At 39.4% G+C, this 20,222-nt stretch overlaps 1 protein-coding gene across 1 annotated transcript; it reads right to left on the bottom strand.

Moving 5' to 3' along the window:
* Positions 1-483: 483 nt before the first annotated feature.
* On the bottom strand, positions 484-19,714 carry pdcd5 (programmed cell death 5). The gene is made up of 6 exons (XM_073070144.1): positions 19,558-19,714; positions 11,538-11,581; positions 7,664-7,725; positions 4,808-4,899; positions 3,899-3,970; positions 484-1,284 (listed from the first exon to the last, which is right to left on the bottom strand). The coding sequence occupies exons 1-6, from the start codon at positions 19,621-19,623 to the stop codon at positions 1,237-1,239; spliced, it is 384 nt and encodes a 127-aa protein (XP_072926245.1). The 5' UTR covers positions 19,624-19,714; the 3' UTR covers positions 484-1,236.
* Between the last annotated feature and the right edge of the window lie 508 nt (positions 19,715-20,222).

The raw sequence follows: 20,222 nt of genomic DNA, 5'->3' as shown, positions 1-20,222 counted from the left end.
AAGGGAAAGAAAAAGGTTTCTGGTTGGGACTCTGCATTAGGATTAATATCTTAGCCCAGATTGTCAACAATGTTATCTGTCTATACACCACTCCCAGATGTTCAACACACTGAGCTCTTTCAGCAATCTGTTTTTGCTTCAGCTTCCAGCATCTGCAGTCTCTGGGAATGCTGGATTTACTATGCAAGTAATTTAAAGGTACTGGTACAGTTTTCTTTAAAAGACCTTGTCAAAATTTAAAACACTTGAGGCTAATCACTTCTCCTGGCTGCAGAGGAGAAATTTTTGCCCCAGGAAGCTGAGGATCTGTTACTGTATTGTCAAAAAAGATCAATAGCTTTCTGGGCATTTCCCCTTGGTGCTTGAAAATGGTACTCGTGTGGAAGTTCAGCCATGAAGTAACCGTCTCAGATGACCTACTCTGTATTTCTTATGTTACTTAATCTGTTTATTTATAGAGATAATTGAAAAGGAGGCAGTGAAGAATGTTGTAATGATTTATTTCTAGGTTCTCTCATAAATGGTAAATGCCAGCAGTTGCAAAATCAAAGGTAATGAAGTATTAAAGGGTAACTTAAGGATGCAAGGGAACAATATTTCAGAGAGAACACAATATAACTGGCACATATTACTGGTAATGAGGTTTGGATTAATTTTAGGGATGTTTCTTTCCTGAAAGCAAAGTAATAATATTTATTTAAATTGAAATTACTGATAATAGGTATATTACAAACTCCAATAAAAATGGTTCAGCTTGTATTCACAGCAAGAAGCACACTGTGACCAGATGATTTGAGGGGAAAAAATGCTTTGTGCTGGCTTTCCCACTGCACTGGAGGGAACACTTTCTCAGCAACCTGAGATTAGCACAGAAAACTAATGTTAGACAAAACCATATTGCAGGAGTGCAAAATAAGTTGTAAACCACTTTTTTAAAATAATATCCACATTGTAGAACTCAATTATTCTGATATTCCACAATGCATTTTAAATCAAATTGATTCAGAGTTCTCAAAGCATTTTAAAAAAAATTCCATCTTAGAGCACATCTCTACAAATAACTATTGCGGTTCCATTCATACACTATAAACTGCGTTTAGAACCACCACATAGTTGTGCGATACAGAACTGTAAAGAATTCTTCCTGCAAACAAGGGGAAAAATAATAAATCCATTCAATCGCTGTTCTAGCTTCAATTTTCCTTGTTATATATAAATTAGGCTCATGCTCAGAATTCAGTAATCATCCTCTTCATCAGAATCCATTACTTTTCTTCTGTTGAACTGAAATTTACAAGATATGAAAGTTACACCAAAAATATTTCCAAGTATTCTACAATTATATAATTCTTGGTTCAAACTTTTCTTTCTATTTTACTGCTCAGAGAACAAAGTTACAGCTCCAAAATTCAAAATTTAAGATGACCTGAGGAGACAATTCTGTTAACATTAGAAAATCTCAACTGTTTTCTTTACAGATACCATTTAGGAGTGGTTAAACACCGCAGTATTGCCTTGAATGTTCTGTTGGCTTCAAATGTACCAAGAACAGCACTACAAAAAAATTGGGATTATATATAGCATAGTTTTTTTTATTTTTGATTTCTCTGACCATTCAATACTTGAACCTGATACAAACATAACTTGAGTACAATCTGGGCTCTTTGAAGCATTTTTCTCTCAACATTTAATACCTACAATTAAATTTATATCAACACTGGATAATGAACATACTACCAAAGGAATTTTGAAAATCTGAATATAATCATGTCTCACAAATCTTGTGTTTTTTGAAGAGGTAACAGAGGATTGATGAGGGAAGGGTAGTGAATGTTCTGTATGGACTTCAGCAAGTCTGTTGACAAGGTCTCATACAAGAGCTGGGTAGTAAGAGGCAAGGTACTAGCATGGATAGAAGACTGCCTGGCAGAAGACAGAGTGGAGATGAAGGAATCCTCTTCCAGTGACAAGTAGAGTTTCACAAGGATCAGTGCTGGGATCACAACTTTTCACTTTATACATAATGATCTGGCTGAAAGGATTGATTGTACAAGTTTGCAGACAATACAAGATAGGTGGAGGGAGTATAGTGAAGGCAGGGTTCTGCAGAAGGACACAGACAGGTTGGGAGATTGGGCAAAGTGCAGATGGAATACAGCATAAGGGACTATGGGGTTATGCATTTTGGTCAGAAAAATAAAGTGTTGGCCATTTCCCAACTGGGAGAGAATTCAGAAATCAGGGGCAAAAGGATTTTGAGTCCTAGTTCAGGACTTACAGGTTAAGTTGGTAGTAAAGATATTAACAGTAATTTCATGAGGACTAGAACATTTTATGTTAGGATGTAAAGCTGAGGTTTTATAATGCATTGGTCAGACTTTATTTGGAATATGAATTTTTGGGCCTGATATCCAAGAAAAGATATACTGGGTGTAAAGAGTTTGGAGGAGGTTTAGAAGAATGATCGCAGGATTGAAAGCATTGAATTATGAGGAGTGTTTGATCTCTCTGGACCTGTATGCAATGGAGTTAAAAAAGATTAGAGGTGAATCTCATTGAAACCTACTAGATACTGAAAGGCCTGGATAAATCAAACGAGAATCAGGAAAAACTAGTTAAATGGATACATAATTGGCTTAATGGTAATGTAGGAGGTTCTTCATCAGACAGGAGGTCTGATGTCTGGTAGTATTCCACAGGGATTGGTGCTGGGCCCAATATTATGTGTCATTTATATAAATAATTTGAACAGAAATGTCGAAGGCATGGCTAGTGAGTATGCAGATGACACTAAAATAGGTGATGGTGTAGACATTAAAGGCTATTTACTAGAAGTTACAGGGGGATCTTGATCAGCTATGTAAGTGGGCTGAGGAGCGGCAAATGGTGTTCAACTCAAATAACTGTGAATTGTTAAATTCTGGGAAGTCAAACCAGAGTATTACTTTCTTAGTGAATGGTAGAGCCCTGGAGTGAATTGTAGATCAGAGGAACCTAAAAGTAGAAGCACATTATTCCCTAAAAGCAGTATCATAGGTAGTTAAAAAGGCATTTAGCACACTAGCTTTCATCAGTCAAGACAATGAGTATAAAAGTTGTGTTGCAGTTGTACAATATGTTGATGAGGCTGTGCTTATGTACAGTTTTGGCTATTCTACAATAGGAAGCACATCATTACGCTGAAAAGAATGCAAAGAAAATTTATAAATGTTGCCAGGACTCAAAGGCCTCGGCCATAGTGAGCAATTGGGCAGGCTAGAATTTTATTCCTTGATGCAGGAGACAGAGGGGTGACCTTACAGCAGTGTAAGAGCATAAAAAAGGTGATAGCAGAGTCTTTTTCTAGACAAAGGGAATCAACAAGAAAAGATTTAAAGAAGACCTGAAGGGTGTCAACTTCAGAGTGTATCTAAAATAAGCTGCCAAAAAAAGTGATTAGGGCAAGTACAAATAACTTAATTTAAAAGACATTTGGACAGGTACACAGGTGATAAAGTTTTAAAGGAATATGGGCCCAATTGTTACAACTCGAACGGGCAGTACAGATGATTTGGAAAGAAGGGTGTGCGTCCTTGCTGTATTATTTTGACCCTATGCCTAATGCACTTTTGATTCCTGTTCATGATCACCCTACTTTTGACTGTATTTGACATCTATTTCTTTATAATAAAAGCTGAACATTTCCTACAAATTCACCAAATATATTTTAAAGGATGTATTATACTCATTTTTGATGCACATCTCTGCAATGCCATTATGATAAAATCAGATGTGGCTTTTAATGGAATTGTCATTGGGATTGCCAAAGAAATAGCAAGAAAAGTTTTAAACCTGTTGGGTAAAATAAATCAAAGGAATGTCAAACTAAATAAAAGCAACTACAAATAACTGCAATTACCTTGACCATTGTTTGCTTTCCCATCTGTTGGTTAGCTTTCTCAAGGATTTCAATTAAACCTGATTCTGAAATCTAAAAACAATTAAAAAGACAGGTGAAGTTTGATATATTTGAATGCAGCTGGATTCATTCACTTCTGCAGAACAGTGTATCACTTTTTAAAAATTAGTAGAAATGCATTTCAAAACACCAACATAACCGGTCTCATCTGCTACCTAATTAAAATTCAAAACACAAAATTATTTCAATTAAGTTGAATTTTTCTCCACTCCCTTTCTAGAACCCTTATAGCATCTCATGCTTTCCAAAACTGACAAGACAAACTTAGATCTGTATCAGAAAAACATTTCCCCTTAAGCACCAGCCATTGGATGATACAAAAATACAAACTACCTCACCACTAGTTATTTAGAATCAGAACATCAAAAACCAGTTCCTTAAATGCCTCCAAGTTAAAATTCTTTCCCATTGATTGATAAATACAAGATTTTGCCTTACATTTGTGAAACTGTAAACCATAGTGTGTACCATGAAAGCATAGGCATGAGGCCACAAAGTAGACAGGTGGCACATTTATGAAAATGCAGATGGTGGAATATGAAACAAGAAGTCTGCTGGAGGAACTCAGCTGGTCAAGCAGCATCTATGCAGGGAAAGGAAATGTTGACAAGTGCGGTCAAGACTTTGTATCAGAATTGGGAGCACAGAACAGAGGTCCCTGTCTCATCCCTTCCCCTTTCCTGGGTAGGGGAGCTGTAAAAGCACATGCTGTATTCCCAAACTTGCAAGTTTAAAAACTATTCTGTCTGAAAGTGATATTTTTTGTATTATCCAAATAAATGAACATGTTTCTTAAAGCTATTTATCTAATTAAACGAACTTAAGTTATATTCAGATTGATTGTCTTACTTTTCCACCAAGCTGCCCGAATTTTGCCATCTGTATCAAGTAATTCTCCACCGACTTGGCTTTCTCAGGTTTTACAAGAGCCAAATTACTCACTGAGAATGAAACAAAAATAAAATCACATAGGACTTAAAAACAAAATACTTTGATACAGTTAACTTGAATCAGTTCACAAACCTGAGCATTTTCTGAGATTAAAAGATTACTGTACCACTATATTTAATTTTTCAATTCACTGTTTTACTTCAATGCCTATGTTTTACTTTTATAGTTCATTTGTTCCATGAGAAGCAGAAAACTAGAGTTGACAATGTCCAAAACACTATTTAGCAAACAGTCTGAACTTGCCTGTTAATAAACATGTTAACTTTTAAGTTCGTTCTTAAATTTAAATGAGCAAGTCTTACAAAACTTATTTATATAGCTAATACCAGAAATACACTTGTACTTACAACTGTAGATGTAAAACATTGACAGTAATATGCTCCTTTTATAACACTGCAGATCTGGTCTTTTTAATTACAACAGTACAGGCATCATATGGTTGGTAGTAGTAGATTAAACAGTACTTCAGCTTTTTAGCATCATACCTATTTGTTTCCTGGCATTGTCAGTGAGGTAAAGGTAACCACCCTACTGCCGTCTTGGTTCGTGGGGTTAGATTACAACATTGGCAAGAAATACATGACACATAATCCATATTTAAATATTTGACATAGTATCTAAATAATGCATTACTGACACCCGTCCCACACCACCCCTCCAGATGGAAACACGAAAATGCTTTAAACAGCTGGTAAATCACAACTCTGACTTAGCCAGCTGCCGAAGACAGGTGCAGTGATACAGGCATCCCTATTCCCTAACTCATCTGTATTTGCAGCATAACAACGCAGAGCCATAAAATGTTTCTTAGGAATTGGTTGAGAGGCAAAAATGGGTGCTTGCAGCACACGAGAAACTGTCCCTTTGTCTGGATAATGTGGCCAAAGGGAAGTCTGTAGATAAAGAGGGCTTATATAGGGAACTCCCGAGGTACCACTGTAGAGGAAAATAACAGACTACAATCAAATAGTGGAAATAAACAATGACAGAGAATGGTGTGATCAACCCTGCCAAAGGCAACAAAAAGATTTGAGTATAACAGAATAATGCACCACTTCAGAGGACATCATCTAATTAATACTGTAGCAAGTACATAAATCTGATTGGAAAAATTAAAAGGTGCAAGATGCTAGAAGAGTTCAAATAAAGGGCAACATATGTAACATTTTGTGAGGTGGAGGGTTTTATCATGGGTCAGCAGCTTAGGAGAATAGAAAGGTTAAAGTTGTTAATTAAAGGCTGATTTGAAAGGAGGTCAGTAAGAGAAACTGCAATGTCAGAATAGTTGTTTGATGGTACCTTTGCATTCTAGGATCCTGCAGTAGTGGGCAGCTCCAGCTGAGGAATAGTATAGCCAATCACACTCTATGCAGCCAAGGCAGACAGTAAGAGTGTGCTGAATACATGGGCATCAGTCAAATTCTTAATTACTGTGATGAATGCACTGACAAAAATTAACAGCCGGTATACTGAAGTAAGATGAAGTAGCTAGGGAACAGTTTCCAGAACTAAGATGCAGAAAAATGTGGGGTTGAAAGCAGGAAGGGAAGTATTACTGATAATGAAAAGCAAAAATAATAGAAAGGCACTATAAGTGACATGGTCAAGAGGATTGGCATGAATATATAGTAAACCTATGAAGGAGGTCGCATCAGGCACATCCAAAAATGAATTGTCAGCCCAATGAAGCTACAACACATGCATGTTACACAATGAAAATAAAGCCCAAAGGACGTGGCCATGCAATCGCCCAACTAATAGGTCACATCAAAGCTCTGCAGTCCTGTCTGTGTGTGAGGTTATGAATAGTGGTGGATATTTAAAGGGCTAACAGAGGGGCTGGCTCCAAGCACATCCCATCCTCACCAACAGCAAGGCCAGACATATACGCAAAAAGACAAGGCTGAGCATTCACAGCTGTGTTCGAATAGATGTTCTGAGAGAATGGTCCATCTCCATTTCTTCCGAAGATCCTTACTATAACAGATGCTAGTCTTTAGCATGAGTACCCTCAATAGCAGAGCTGCAGAAGCTCAAGAAGGTAGCGCATTACGACCTCCTCAAAGGCAATTAGTGAGGGGAATAAATGCTGGTCTCGTCAGCAACACTCCCATATTGAAAAAAATGAATAAAGAAAACTTCAAGCATGATAGGAGGACAGTGAAATCAGAAAAGGCACGCAGTGGAGATTGAAGTCACTGAGGATGAAGTCTGCTATGTGCTGTGTCAAATGTTGAATGAAGGATGCAATATTAAAACATTTGGAAGTGCATTCATTTGAAAAGAAATTTGCACATATTTGGTCTTAGTAACAGATTTGGTAGTCCTAATTTGCCAATCTGGACTCTACAGGAGCCCATTCTTACTCACATTATTGCTTGCTTTTTTCTCCTATTTCCTTTATTGTTATGCATGTATTAAAGGAGGTCTTGGATAATGTTAGTTTTAAAATATTTAGCTAATTTTAAAATTTCCTTTTGAATAGTTTCTGGAAAAGTCTCTAAATCTCAAGGACATATTTAATCAATTAATTAAAATTCACATTTCTTGACAATCTCAGAAGTCGACAAAAGGGTCAAGACCATGTCTAATCTGCTCTATATTTGTTGACCCGCTTCTAGCTGACTTTGGACAATATAACACTGATCACTACATGTTAACCATATAATCTTTAAACTGATGATTGACACGATCTACTTGACGGTTCAACATTTTTTCCATTTAAATTATACGGTAGAGATTTCTGTTACTTACATCTGGCACGAGCAGACTGATCTAAAACCTGAGCAAGAATACTGTTCCTCATTTCTGTCTCCCTGCAATCATAATTTGTTCATATTAAGGAGGCATGAATAAGAACAGTATTGCATTGCTTCTGAACAAAATCAAGAAAATAAAAACACTGGATTACATTGAAAAGTGCAACTACATTTCGGCACCAGAATCAAAATGAGGACTAAAATTCAGAATTTTTTAAAAAATGGTATCTTCTACTATAAATTTTGATAAAGAAAAATACAATAAAACGAAGAACATGCATGTCATAAGGGCAACGTTACAATTCATGGGGGATTTCAGTATGCAGGGAGATTGGGAAAATCAGGTTTGTGCTGGATCCCAAGAGAGAATTTGTAGAATGCCTACTAGATGTCTTTTTAGAGCAGCTTGTGGTTGAGCCCACTAGGGGAAAGAGTATTCTGGATTGGGTGTCGTGTAAGGAACTGGGTTTGATTAGGAAGCTTAAGGTAAAAGGATCCTTAGAAGTCAGTGATCATAATATGATAGACTTCACTTGGCAAGTTGAGAGGGAGAAGATCAGAAGTCAGTATTACAGTGGAGTATAGGTAATTACAGAGGTATGAAAGAGGAGCTGGCCAATGTAGACTGGAAGAGGACACCAGCAGAGATGATGGCAAAACAGCAATGACTGGAGTTTTTGGCAGCAATTTAGAAAGCACAGGTAAATACATTCCAAAGAAGAAGTATTCTAAAGACTGAATGACAGCTGTGGCTGATGAAGGAAGTAAAAAAAAAAACAAATGCAAAATAGAGTATATAATACAGCAAAATATAAAGGGAAGTTAGAGCATTGGGGAATATAAAAACAGAAGGCAACTAAAATATCAAGAGGAGAGAAAAGTTGAAATATGAAGGTAAGCTAGTTAATAAAATAAGAAGATTTTTCAGATATGTAAACAGTGAAGAGAGGCCAAAGTAAATATGGGACTGCAGGAAAAAGATGCTGAAGGCAGTAATGGGGGACAAGGAAATGGCAGACAAACTGAATGTAATTTGCATCCATTTTCACTCTGGAAGACACTAGCTGAGTACCGGAAGCTAGAGTGTCGGGGGGAGAAGTGAGTGCGGGATGTGGGTAGGCAGGGCGACCTCCAGTATCGCTGACTATTACAACTGCGAGAAATGAGTCCAGCTGCAGCTTCTAACAATCTGAGTTAAGGAGATGGAGCTGGAACTGGATGAACTCCGGATCATCCGGGAGGCTGAAGGGGTGATAGATAAGACATATAGAGAGGTAGTTACACCCAAAGTGCAGGACACAAGAAACTGGGTGACAGCCAAGATGGGGAAAGGGGTTAAGGAGCCAGTGGCCATCCCCCTCAACAACAGGTTATTGGATATTGTCGGGGTGGGGGGAGAGTCACAGTGTTTGCATCTCTGGCACTGAGTCTGCTTCTGTGTCTCAGGCAGGAAGGGGGAAGAAGAGGCATGCTGTGGTGAGAGGGGATTTAGGGAAATGGACAGGAGGTTATGTGGGCGAGAACGAGATTCCCACAAGGTATGTTGCCTCCCAGGTGCCAGGGCCCAGGCTATCTCAGATAGAGTCCTCAGCATTCTTAAGTGGGAGCGTGATCAGCCAGAAGTTGTGGTCCATATAGGTACCAATGACATGGGCAAGCCAAGTGACGAGGTAATGCAGAGGGAGTTCAGGAAGTTAAATGCTAAGTTAAAGGGCAGGACCTCCAGGGTTGTGATCTTAGGACTGCTGCCCATGTCATGTGCTAGTGAGGCTAGAGCAACCATGGCTAACAAGAGAAGTCAAAGCCAACATAAAAGCTTAAGAGAACAAAATTTAGTGGGAAGTTAGAGGATTGGGAAGTTTTTAAAAACCAACAGAAGGCAACTAAAAAAATAATTAAGGTAAGATGGAATACAAAAGTAAGCTAGCTAATAATACTAAAGAGTTACCAAAAGTTTCTTCCAATGCATAAAGTGTAAAAGAGAGGCTAAAATGGATATTGGACCTTTGGAAAATGATGCTGGAGAGGTAGTAATGGGGGAACAATGAATTAGTGGACGAACTGATTAAGTATTTTACATGTCCTCACTGTGGAGGACACTAGCAGTGTGGTCGAAGTTCCAGGTGCCTTGGGAGCATTAAGTGTGTGAGTTACCATAGCGAGAGAAGGTTTTAGGAAACTGAAAGGTCTGAAGGGAGATTAGTCATCTGGACCACATGGTGTACACTCCAGAGTTCTGAAAGAGATGGCTGAAGAGACTGTGACGGAATTAGCAATGACCTTTCAAGAATTACTAGATTCTGGAATGGTTCTGGAAAACTGGAAATTAGCAAATGTCACTCCATTCTTCAAGAAGGGAGAGAGGCAGAAGAAAGGAAACTATAGGCCAGTTAGTCTGACCTCAGTGGTTGGGAAGATGTTGGAGTTAATTATTAAGGATGAGGTCTCAGGGTACTTGGAGGCACGTGACAAAAACAGCCAAAGTCAGCATTGTTTCCTTAAAAGGAAACCTTACCTGACAAATCCATTGGAACTCTTTGAAGAAATAATAAGCCGGATAGACAAAGGAGAATCAGTGAATGTTGTGTACTTGGATTTTCAGAAGGCCGTTGACAAGGTGCCATTTGTGAGGTTGCTTACACGCCAATGGTATTATAGGAAAGAAACTAGAAGACTAGCTGATTCACAGGAAGCAAAGAGTGGGAATAAAAGGAGCCTTTTTAGGTTGATTACCAGTGACTAAAGGTGTTCAGCAGGGGTTGGTGTTGGGATCGCTTCTTTTTATATCGGAGTTTTGGATGACGAAATTGATAGCTTTGTGGCCAAGTTTGTGGATGTTATGAAGATAGGTGGAGGGTCAGGTGGTGGTGAAGAAGTAGGGAGGCTGGAGAAGGACTTAAACATATTAGGAGAATGGGCAAAGAAATGCCAGGTGGAATACAACGTTGGGAAGTGTATGGCCATGCACTTCGGTAAAGGGAACAAAAGCATTGACTATTTTCTAAAGAGGCAAAAATTTCAAAAATCTGAGGTGCAAAGGGACTTGAGAGTCCTTGTGTAGGATTCCCTAAAAATTAACCTGCAGGTTGAGTCAGTGGTGAGGAAGGCAAATGCAATGTTGACATTCATTTCAGGAGGACAAGCATATAAAAGCAAGGATGTAATACTGAGGCTTTATAATGTACTGATGAGGCCTCACTTGGGAGTATTGTGAACAGTTTGGGCCATTTATCTAAGAAAGAATGAATTGATACTGGAGAGGGTTCAGAGGAGGTTCACCAGAATGATTCTGAGAATGAAAGAGTTATCGTATGAGGAGCGGTTGATGGTTCTGGGCCTATATTCACTGAAACTTACAAGAATAGGGAGGAATTTCATACGCCAGAGGGTGGTGAATCTGTGGAATTCGTTGCAAAAGGCGGCTGTGGAAGCCAAGTCATTGGATGGATTTAAGACAGAAGTTGATAGGTTCTTACTCAGTCGTGGTGTAAAAGGTTACGGGGAGAAGGCAGGCAAATGGGGTTGAGCTGTGATGGATCAACCATAATGAAATAGCAGAGCAGACTCGATGGACCAAATGGCTTAATTCTGCTCCTATCTCTTATGGCTTTAAAACAATGGTACAAGTGCTCTAGAATAAAGCACATTCATACAAACAAATCTGATCGGGCTACGTACTTTTTTTCAGGGAGAAAAAGAGATAAAAGTGAAGAGCAGGTTGTTCTTACAAATGTGAATCTTACAAACCTTCCTTTTGCCACCAACAGGCACTTGTACACTGCCAGTTGGAAAATGGCAAGGTAAAACATAGAGCTAATTGTAAGTAATGTAGTTAAAAAAGTTGTATTTAAAGCAACTAGCATTCTTACCGTTGTTTAGCCTCTTGCTGGCTTTGCTGATCATCTGGTGCATCCTGTGCAAAAATAGGTACACTAAAAAGGTTAGAAGGTCCTCCTTAAAAAATCCTAATTTTTAAGTAAAAGCAAATCACATATCATGTAAATGTGACATTTACTGAAGAATCCTGTACTGTTGTACAGTGATATTTTATATAATTCACAAAATATTTTAAAGAATTGACACATCATATATAATGACCACAGTCAACAACTGATATAGGTGATAAAAGAGCTGCAATCTCCGGAAAATAAAATAATCGGAGCACCACTTTTTACATGTATTACAGTATTTGTGCAAAAGTCTTAGGCACATGTAAAAAAAATTCTGTAAAATGAAGCAGCTTTTAAAAATGAAAAGTTTCTAAATATCAAAAAAATTACTATAAAGTGCAGTATACAGTAAAAAAAACTAAATCATATTTGGTTTGTCTACCCTTTGCCTTTAACATTGCCTCCAATTTCTTAGGTACATGGTTGTGCAGGTTTATAAGAAAATAGGCTGGGATGTTGTTCCAAACATCTTGGAGAACTTGCTATAGTTCTTCTGCAGACTTTGGCTGTCTCGCTTGCTTCTGCCTCTTCATGTAATCCCAGAGAGCCACAATGATGTTTCATCTATTGTAAAACTCATTGTTCTTTTTTTCCTAAAGACAGTGCTTTATGACCTTGACCATGTATTTGAAGTCATTGTCCTGCTGCAGAATGAAGTTGGGACCGATCAGACTCCTCCCTGATGGTATAGTGTGATTGATTAGAATCTACTCGTACTTATCAGCATTGAGGATCCCATTACTTCTGATAAAATTACCAACTCCACTTGAGAAATGCAGCTCCAAACCTGCAGGGAACCTCTGGCATGCTTCACTCTTGGTACACACTCTCCAGCTCTTCAGACAAATTATATCCTGAGCCAGAAATGTCAAATTTTGACTCGTCAGTCCAGAGCACTTGTTACCATTCTTCAGCACCCCAGTCCTTATATGTGTTTTGTGCATTAGGTGAGTCTCTTGGCTTTTTATTCACATTGGAGGAATGGCTTTTTAGAAACAACTCTTCCATGAAGACCACTTCTGACAAGATTTCTCTGGACTCTAGAGGGGCGTACTTGAGTTCCAGTGGTTTCTGTGAGTTCAGAATTGATAGCAGTGCTGGATAACTTCTGATTTAGAAGGGACATTAGTTTAAGTAGCTCTCATCTGCTGCACTCAAGTTTCCATGGACAACCACTGCGTTTCTGGTCCTCAACCTTGTCCGTTTCTTTATGCTTCTTCAGAAGAGCTTGGACAGCACATCTTGAAACTCCCGTCTGCTAAAAAATTTCAGCTTAGAAGAAACCTTGCTGATGCACGATGACCATCTAGTGTCTTGTTGCTATGCTCACTCTTGCCACGGTGTAAGAATTGATGATTTTGAAGATTAAACTGTCACATTTGCTTCACCCTCACCTTTTAGTTTGGTTGTCCTTCACCCTGTTTGATTCCTTCTACACCTGTTTCTGTTTCAGTTAATCAGTTTAGTTCGTTCAACTCATTATGTCATTGATCATTAGCACCTGTTTATTATCTTTGTTTAATCATGCACTGGGCTATATACCTACAAAGTTTTTATTTGAAAATTATTGCATTAATCAATACATTGCTTTCCTTAATGAAATATAAACAAATCTCCACTTTTTTTTGATAACAATGTCTGGAAAACCAAAATTTGCTCTTTTCTGCTGACACACTAATGCAGAAGACAAAACATAAACATCTAAATTTATATCAAAAAATCTAGGATGCCTAACTTTTGCACAGTACTATATGTAGTAAAAGACAGTGGATAGCTAATTCTGAATCCTGAATCCAAATTCTGAAAAGGTCTGAAGGTAGATAAAACACCTGGACCAGATGGACTGCTTTCCGATGTTCTGAAAGAGGTGGCTGAAAAGATTGTGGAGGCATTTGTAATAATCTTTCAAGAATCACTATTCTAGAATGGTTCCAGAAGATTGGAAATGTGCAAATTCATTCCACTCTTTAAGAAGCAAGGGAGGCAAAAAGAAAGGAAATTCTAGACCAGTTAGCCTGACCTCAGTGGTTGGGAAGGTGTAGGGATTCCATTATTAAGATGAGGTTTCGGGGTACTTGGAGGGACATGATACAATATGTCAAAATCAGCATGGTTTCCCTAAGGGGAAATCTTGCCTGACAAATCTGTTAGAATTATTCGAGGAAATAAAAAGCAGGATAGACCACTCCCGAGGCTGCTAAACAAGATAATATTACAGGAATGATAATAGCACAGATGGAAGAATGGCTGACTGGCAGGAAGCAAAGAGTGAGAATAAAGGGGGTGTTTTCTGGTTGGCTTCCCGTGATTAGTGGTGTTCTGCAGGGGCTGGCTTTGGGATTGCCTCTTTTCACATTATATGTCAATGATTTCAATTACAGAATCAAAGGCTTTGTGGCCAAGTTGGCAAACAATACAAACGTAGCTAGTTTTGAGAAAGTAGGAAATCTGCAGACAGATTAGGATGGGATATAGTGTAGGAAAGTGTATGTATGGTCATGCACTTTAGAAGGAGGAATAAAGGCAACACTTTTCTAAATGGGGAGAAAATTTTAAAAATCAGAGATGCAAAGAGAGTCTTCATGCAGGATTCCCCACAGGTTGACTTACAGGCTGAGTCAGTGGTAAGGAAGCCAAATACAATTTACATTGATTTTGAGAGGAGTAAAATATAAGGGCAAGGATGTAATGCTGAGGCTTTATAAGGCAATGGTCGGATGGCACTTGGAGTATTGTGAGCAGTTTTGGGCCCCTTGTCTAAGAAAAGGTGTGCTGGCATTGGTGAGGGCCAGAGGTTGTTTTTCCAAGAATGAGTCTGGGAATGAAAGGGTTAACATACAAGGAGCGTTTGATGGCTCTGGGCCTCTACTCACAGGAGCTTAGATGAATGAGGGAGGACCTCATTGAAACCTATCAAATTTTGAAAGGCCTCGACAGAGTGGATATGGAGAGGATGTTCCCTATGTTGAGGAGCCTAAGACCAGAGGGCACAGCCTCAAAATAGAGGGATGTCCCTTTAGAAGAGATGAGCAGCAATTTCTTTAGCCAGAGGGTAGTGGATCTGTGAAATTCATTGCCACAGATGGTTCTGGAGGCTAAGTTACTGGGAATATTTAAAGTGGAGGTTAACAAGTTCTTGCCTAATAAGAGCGTCAAAGGTTTTGGGGATAAGGTAGGAAAATGGGGATGAGAAGAATAATAAATAAGCAATGATGGAATGGCAGTGGACTCAATGTCCAAATGCCCTAATCCTGCTTCTGTCTTGGGGTCTTAGGATCAGATGATCTTATACATCAAGCAGTCATGGAAAACTTCTGGTCTAATATAAAACTGTACGTTAACTTGAAAGACATTTGTGTTACTTAAGCTCTGCATTTACTGGCCAGTAGAACACTAACTCATACCTCACAGACATGCCCTTCATAACAGCAGCAACTTTGATTTCTCTGCACATGTATATAGCCAGGAAATCCAGAAGTAAATCTGCAATGTGCCATAAAGCAACGGAGTATGGACTCAACACGGAGTTCAGCAAAGGAGAGGGAACTTGGGCTAAATACATCCACGAAGCCAACACATCAGAAAACGGCTATGAGAAATTCAGCCAAGAGTTTCAGATGGCTATAGTTTTGAAAATACTCAGATGTTTCTAAAAGATTTGAGTGTCTAATCCAGACATGTCTTTGCTATCATTTTCCTTCTCATGAGTAGGGACCAGTTTTGTACAGTCAGAACTTTGGTACGTCCATGTTTCTCCCATGTTGAATTTCAATAGATCCCCTCCACCCTCAGCTAGGAGACTGCTTCTTGAAAACTGCTTCCTCTTCCTATTACTATGAAGGTGCCATGTTCATGTGTATCCCTAAGATGAGAGAAAACACTCTAATCTTCTACAGAGTTGGATGCCAACAAAGTGATTGATATCATTAGTTGGATGACCAAATTGGGTGAAAACAGAGCAAAATTTCTGCTTCCTCTCCTGCAGTCTCACTAACGGAACTATCTATCTATCTATCTATTCTGGAATGCTGACTCAGTTTTCCTCTCTGCAAATATGAGTACTTTTATTTCAGATTTCCAAAAACTGCTATTTTGTATCTCAAAGCTCTGGCATTTTACTCTCTCTCCAGTTCTCATTCATTTCCTATTTACACCTCTAGAAAGATCAGCTGCAATTAACAAGATTTCACTATCTTCGCCAGCCTTTGTGTTGTTCGGCTTCTCTTGGTTCAGACCAGTGGTTCCCAAACTTTTTTTGGGTTACTGCCCCCTTGGCTTTTAGACCACATTCCCACTGTCCCCTTCTCCATTTCCAACCAATATGTAAAAACTATAAAGGACTTAGATTTACGATGCACAGTGAAATAAAACAGGAACTGCAAATTCAAAGTAGTGACAAACTGCAAAAATTATTCAAGTCTATTTAAAACTACAAATACAATTATTTAATTACAGTAAAAGCAATTTTCATCAACAGTTTTAGTGTATATTAGTAGTCCAACTATTCACAACTTCATTAGTTTTTCACCTTTCAATGAGATGGATGGGCTTGGTGCAGTGATATCAGCTTCTCAACATCAGGCTGTATATCACGCAGAAGGAGCCTCAGATCCCCACGTGCAGTAACTTGCAGTCTGTTTCATTGTTTTCAAAGAAGTTGGGCGACTGCACTGAAACCATGCTCCAGTAAATACGATATTGGAAAAGCAATAGAGAGCCTCACACCTTTTTCCACAGTGCAGGGTACTTTCAGAGATTTCTTTCTACAACCAAATGCCTTGCTGTATTTTGAACCTCAGCTTCAGCTCAGTCATTTTGTAGTGAAATCAGTTCTTCCTCCATCATTCCTGTTAATTCCTTGTTACAAGTCTTCAGGAATGGAGTTATTACCCAGTCTGAAACTTGGATCGATAGATGATCCTGAAATCTCTCTGATATGTCTTTATACAGCCCAACCTGTTGGGCATAGTATACTTGCAGATAATCATCCAGTATTCTTTCTCAGAGGCTCAAAAATTGGAAAAGGTAGTATTGAACAATGTTGTACTTAAACAGAGTTAACTTGGACAGAATTTACTAAGATTTTCATAATCTTCTTGCAATTGAAGATTGATTTCATTAAACTTTCCAAATAATTCTGATAAATAAATATTCTTGAGTTAATCAATGAATTAAACATTCATGTCTTCAAACAATGTTCACACGGTTTCAAAAAATGCATAAAAGTGTCTCGGGCAGTTTCCTTTTGAGAGCCACCTGAGTTCTGTGTGCAACAGCAAGCATTCAAACTGTTCATCATTCTCAATGCAAAGCTCTCTAAATAGTCGAGAAGTGAAAACGCGGGACTCAATTTTATTTACTGCTGTGATAGCAGTATTTAATGAATTGTAGAACAGATTTTGCGACAAGATGTTGTCTGTGAATTACAATGAATGGTAAGTATGTTAGATACAGCTTTTTTCAGGACAGTAATAACCAGTGGCATGCTGTCATTGATGGTGCCCCATCTGTTGCACAAGCAAGAATGCTGGTGAGCAAAATATCTTTCTCTTTGAAAAATTTCAAATATTGACTCCCATTTCATGTCTGTTTCTACTCTCCTTGCAAATAACAGCTCCTGAATCGTGCTTTTATCCTTTATGACGCAACCATAACAAAGCAAAGATTTATTGCCTGATACTTGTTGACTCATCCAACTGCAAAGCAGATTCTGTTGTCCCAAGTATGTTGCACAATATGTCTTCCACATTCTCAGACATTTCATCTATTCGTCTTTGAACAGAGTTGTCACTGTGTGCAATTGCTTTAATTATTTAGACCGATGACTTATGTAAAACTGTATTCAGAACCTCTCTTACAGCTGGCAGAATCAGTTCTCTATTTGTATGGGGCTTTCTAGATAAGCAATGAGTGATGAAATGTTGCACGAAGCATGCACACCATCACTGTTTTGTTGTGAAGTGCTGGCAAACATGTTTTGAAATGTTCTCCATTTCTGAAAGTTTTCACTAAGTAACTGAAAAATAAGACAATTTTGTGTTTGCTTTATCAGAAAGTATTCTCTTCAAATGTTCAAGGAACCTTGATGGTTTCAATGTTTCATTTGGAAAATAAACTTTTTCCTTACAACAGGCTGCTGTTGGTTGCTTGGTGCTGGTATAAGCCAACTTTTCAGATAATCTACACTACACTGTCTACTCTTCTTTTTCATTTGGTCTGCTTCTGCCATTGCCAATTAGCAACCACAGTCAATCACCTTTTAAGTCCAACCTCAAATGCTGCAATCAATAAAGGGTTAATTATGACATCATCATAGCTCAGGCAAAACCTGACTCTGCCTGAAGGTACATGAAGTAGGACAACATCATCTCAGTTGGACCGTGGGCTAGAGAACTGCAGTCAACACCACTCAAAAGGGCAGATCCTGAACTTTATCCCATTGCGTGTCATATCCTAAATTCTCAGGAATTGCGTCACAGGGTAATTAGAGTATGGGAATTGTACTAGCTAACACTGTACTACAGTAGTGAACAGCAATAATGTGGAGCACAGAAAAAGACTATTTTTCAGTCCGAATTGCTCATATGTCAAATACACAAGTATCACATTTCCTTTCAACAACTATAATGCACTTCAAGCAAAGTCTAAGAAAACAGTGGGTTAGCAAGAGATGAGGCAATTATGTGACCATTGTAATCAATTATGAGGCAGAGTATCAAATGCTTATAAGTAATTTATTTCTTAAATAAAGCCTGTAATCCCTCAGCTGCCCCCCCTTGCTATTGAGCACCCTGCACTGCCCCCCCCCCCCCCCGGGAGCAGCAATATCTGGGAACCACTGGTTTAGACTCTTTCACATATTGTTCTCTTCACTCCTGCCCTTTCTCTGCAAATCACCTCCAAATCTTTTTATAATGAAAAGTCATTTTACCCTAATTGATACTAGGCGTTTCCACCATTTTCTGTTTTAATTTTTTTTTAGGAACTTTTACTCTCACAATGTACTAAGGGGAACATTCTGTTTGCATCACCATCTGGTATGGCGAGGCCTCTGCACAAGATTAGAAAAAGCTGCAGAAAGTTCTGAGCTCAGCCAGCTCCGTCATGGGCACTAGCCTCCCCAACACACTGGTCACCTTCAAAAGATGACGCCTCAAAAAGGGGGTATCCATCATTAAGAACCCCCATTATCCAGGAGATGCCATCAATGAGAAGGTACAGGTACCTGAAGATGCACACTCAATGTTTCAGAAACAGCTTCTTCCCCTCTGCCATCAGATTTCTGAATGGATGGTGAACCCAAGAACAGTAGCTCTGTTTCTTGTCTCCTTTGCACTACTTATTTGCTTTATATATACTTACTGTAACTTACAGTTGTACTGCTGCTGTATAACAACAAACTTCACAACATAAGCCAGTAATTAAACCTAATGTTGCTATTTTGAGCGGTGAATTCTTTTGGAGTTGTTTTACCAGGAGGCGGGGGAGGTTTTGTTGTGAATTCCACCCTATAAATTCCTAAGTACGTTCACTGGCTCCCAGACCACATGCAGTTTCGGCACCCTAGACGCGTTTAATCTTCTGTATTTCCAAAGAGGTGCAAAAAATTGCAACTAATTTCTCTGCTACGTGAAGCAGCAGCTCATTCATTCCTGATCTTCAGCTGTCCGGTGAAAATGGGGGTGGGGGGATTTGTCTGCAGGGTGCGGGGGTCGGAAATAGGCAGATTCCAGGCATTGAAGATTGGCCTTTACATCCTATAGGATTTTATTGACATTATATATAAATATGCAACAGCTGCATGAAGTGCACATGTGCGTCCCGTTTCCCTCTCCCCCATGTTGGGCCCCGACTGTGCAGACCAGGCAAATTAAGCAGCCTGGTCTCCACCAGGCCCAGTTCCAGGTGAAATGGATCACGCTTGTGTTTACGGCCTTACCCCGCGCTGAGCACGCAACTCAGCCAACCTCTGGCGCCGGATCGCCTCCAGCTCCTGATCCTCCATCGCGAATGAACTCGAATCCCCAAGAAAACCTGAAAAGCTCAGGGCTCCAAGCAGGCACCAGCCAGAGCGCGCTCTCCGCCAGCACCGCCCCTAGCGGCTACTGCCCGCTGTCAGCAGCCCCCGAACCCACGTCGGACAGACCTCCGCCAACACCGCCCCTAGCGGCTACTGCCCGCTGTCAGCAGCCCCCGAGCCCACGTCGGACGGACAAACACCGCCCCTAGCGGCTACTGCCCGCTGTCAGCAGCCCCCGAGCCCACGTCGGACGGACAAACACCGCCCCTAGCGGCTACTGCCCTCAGTCTGCAGCGCCTGCGTCCTCACAGACAGCTTTCGCTGCCAGTAGTATCGGAGTCAGCTGGCCACTGCGTTTTGTCTGTAACGCCCGACTGTGCTAATAGACGAATTGCATAGCTTAATAATATAATGTTCTCGATATTTATTGCTCATTTATTTATTATTATTATTATTTTCTTATGTATGTGCACAGCTTGTTGTCTTAAGTACATTCGTTGTTTGTCCGCTCTGTTGGGTGCGGTCTTTCATTGATTCGATTATGATATTTGGATTGACTGAGTTTGTCCGCAAAGAAACGAATT

This window comes from Hemitrygon akajei, chromosome 17 (assembly GCF_048418815.1).
Source record: "Hemitrygon akajei chromosome 17, sHemAka1.3, whole genome shotgun sequence".
In the NCBI taxonomy this organism is placed as follows: Eukaryota; Metazoa; Chordata; class Chondrichthyes; order Myliobatiformes; family Dasyatidae; genus Hemitrygon; species Hemitrygon akajei.
This window is presented reverse-complemented; position numbering and strand designations above follow the sequence as displayed.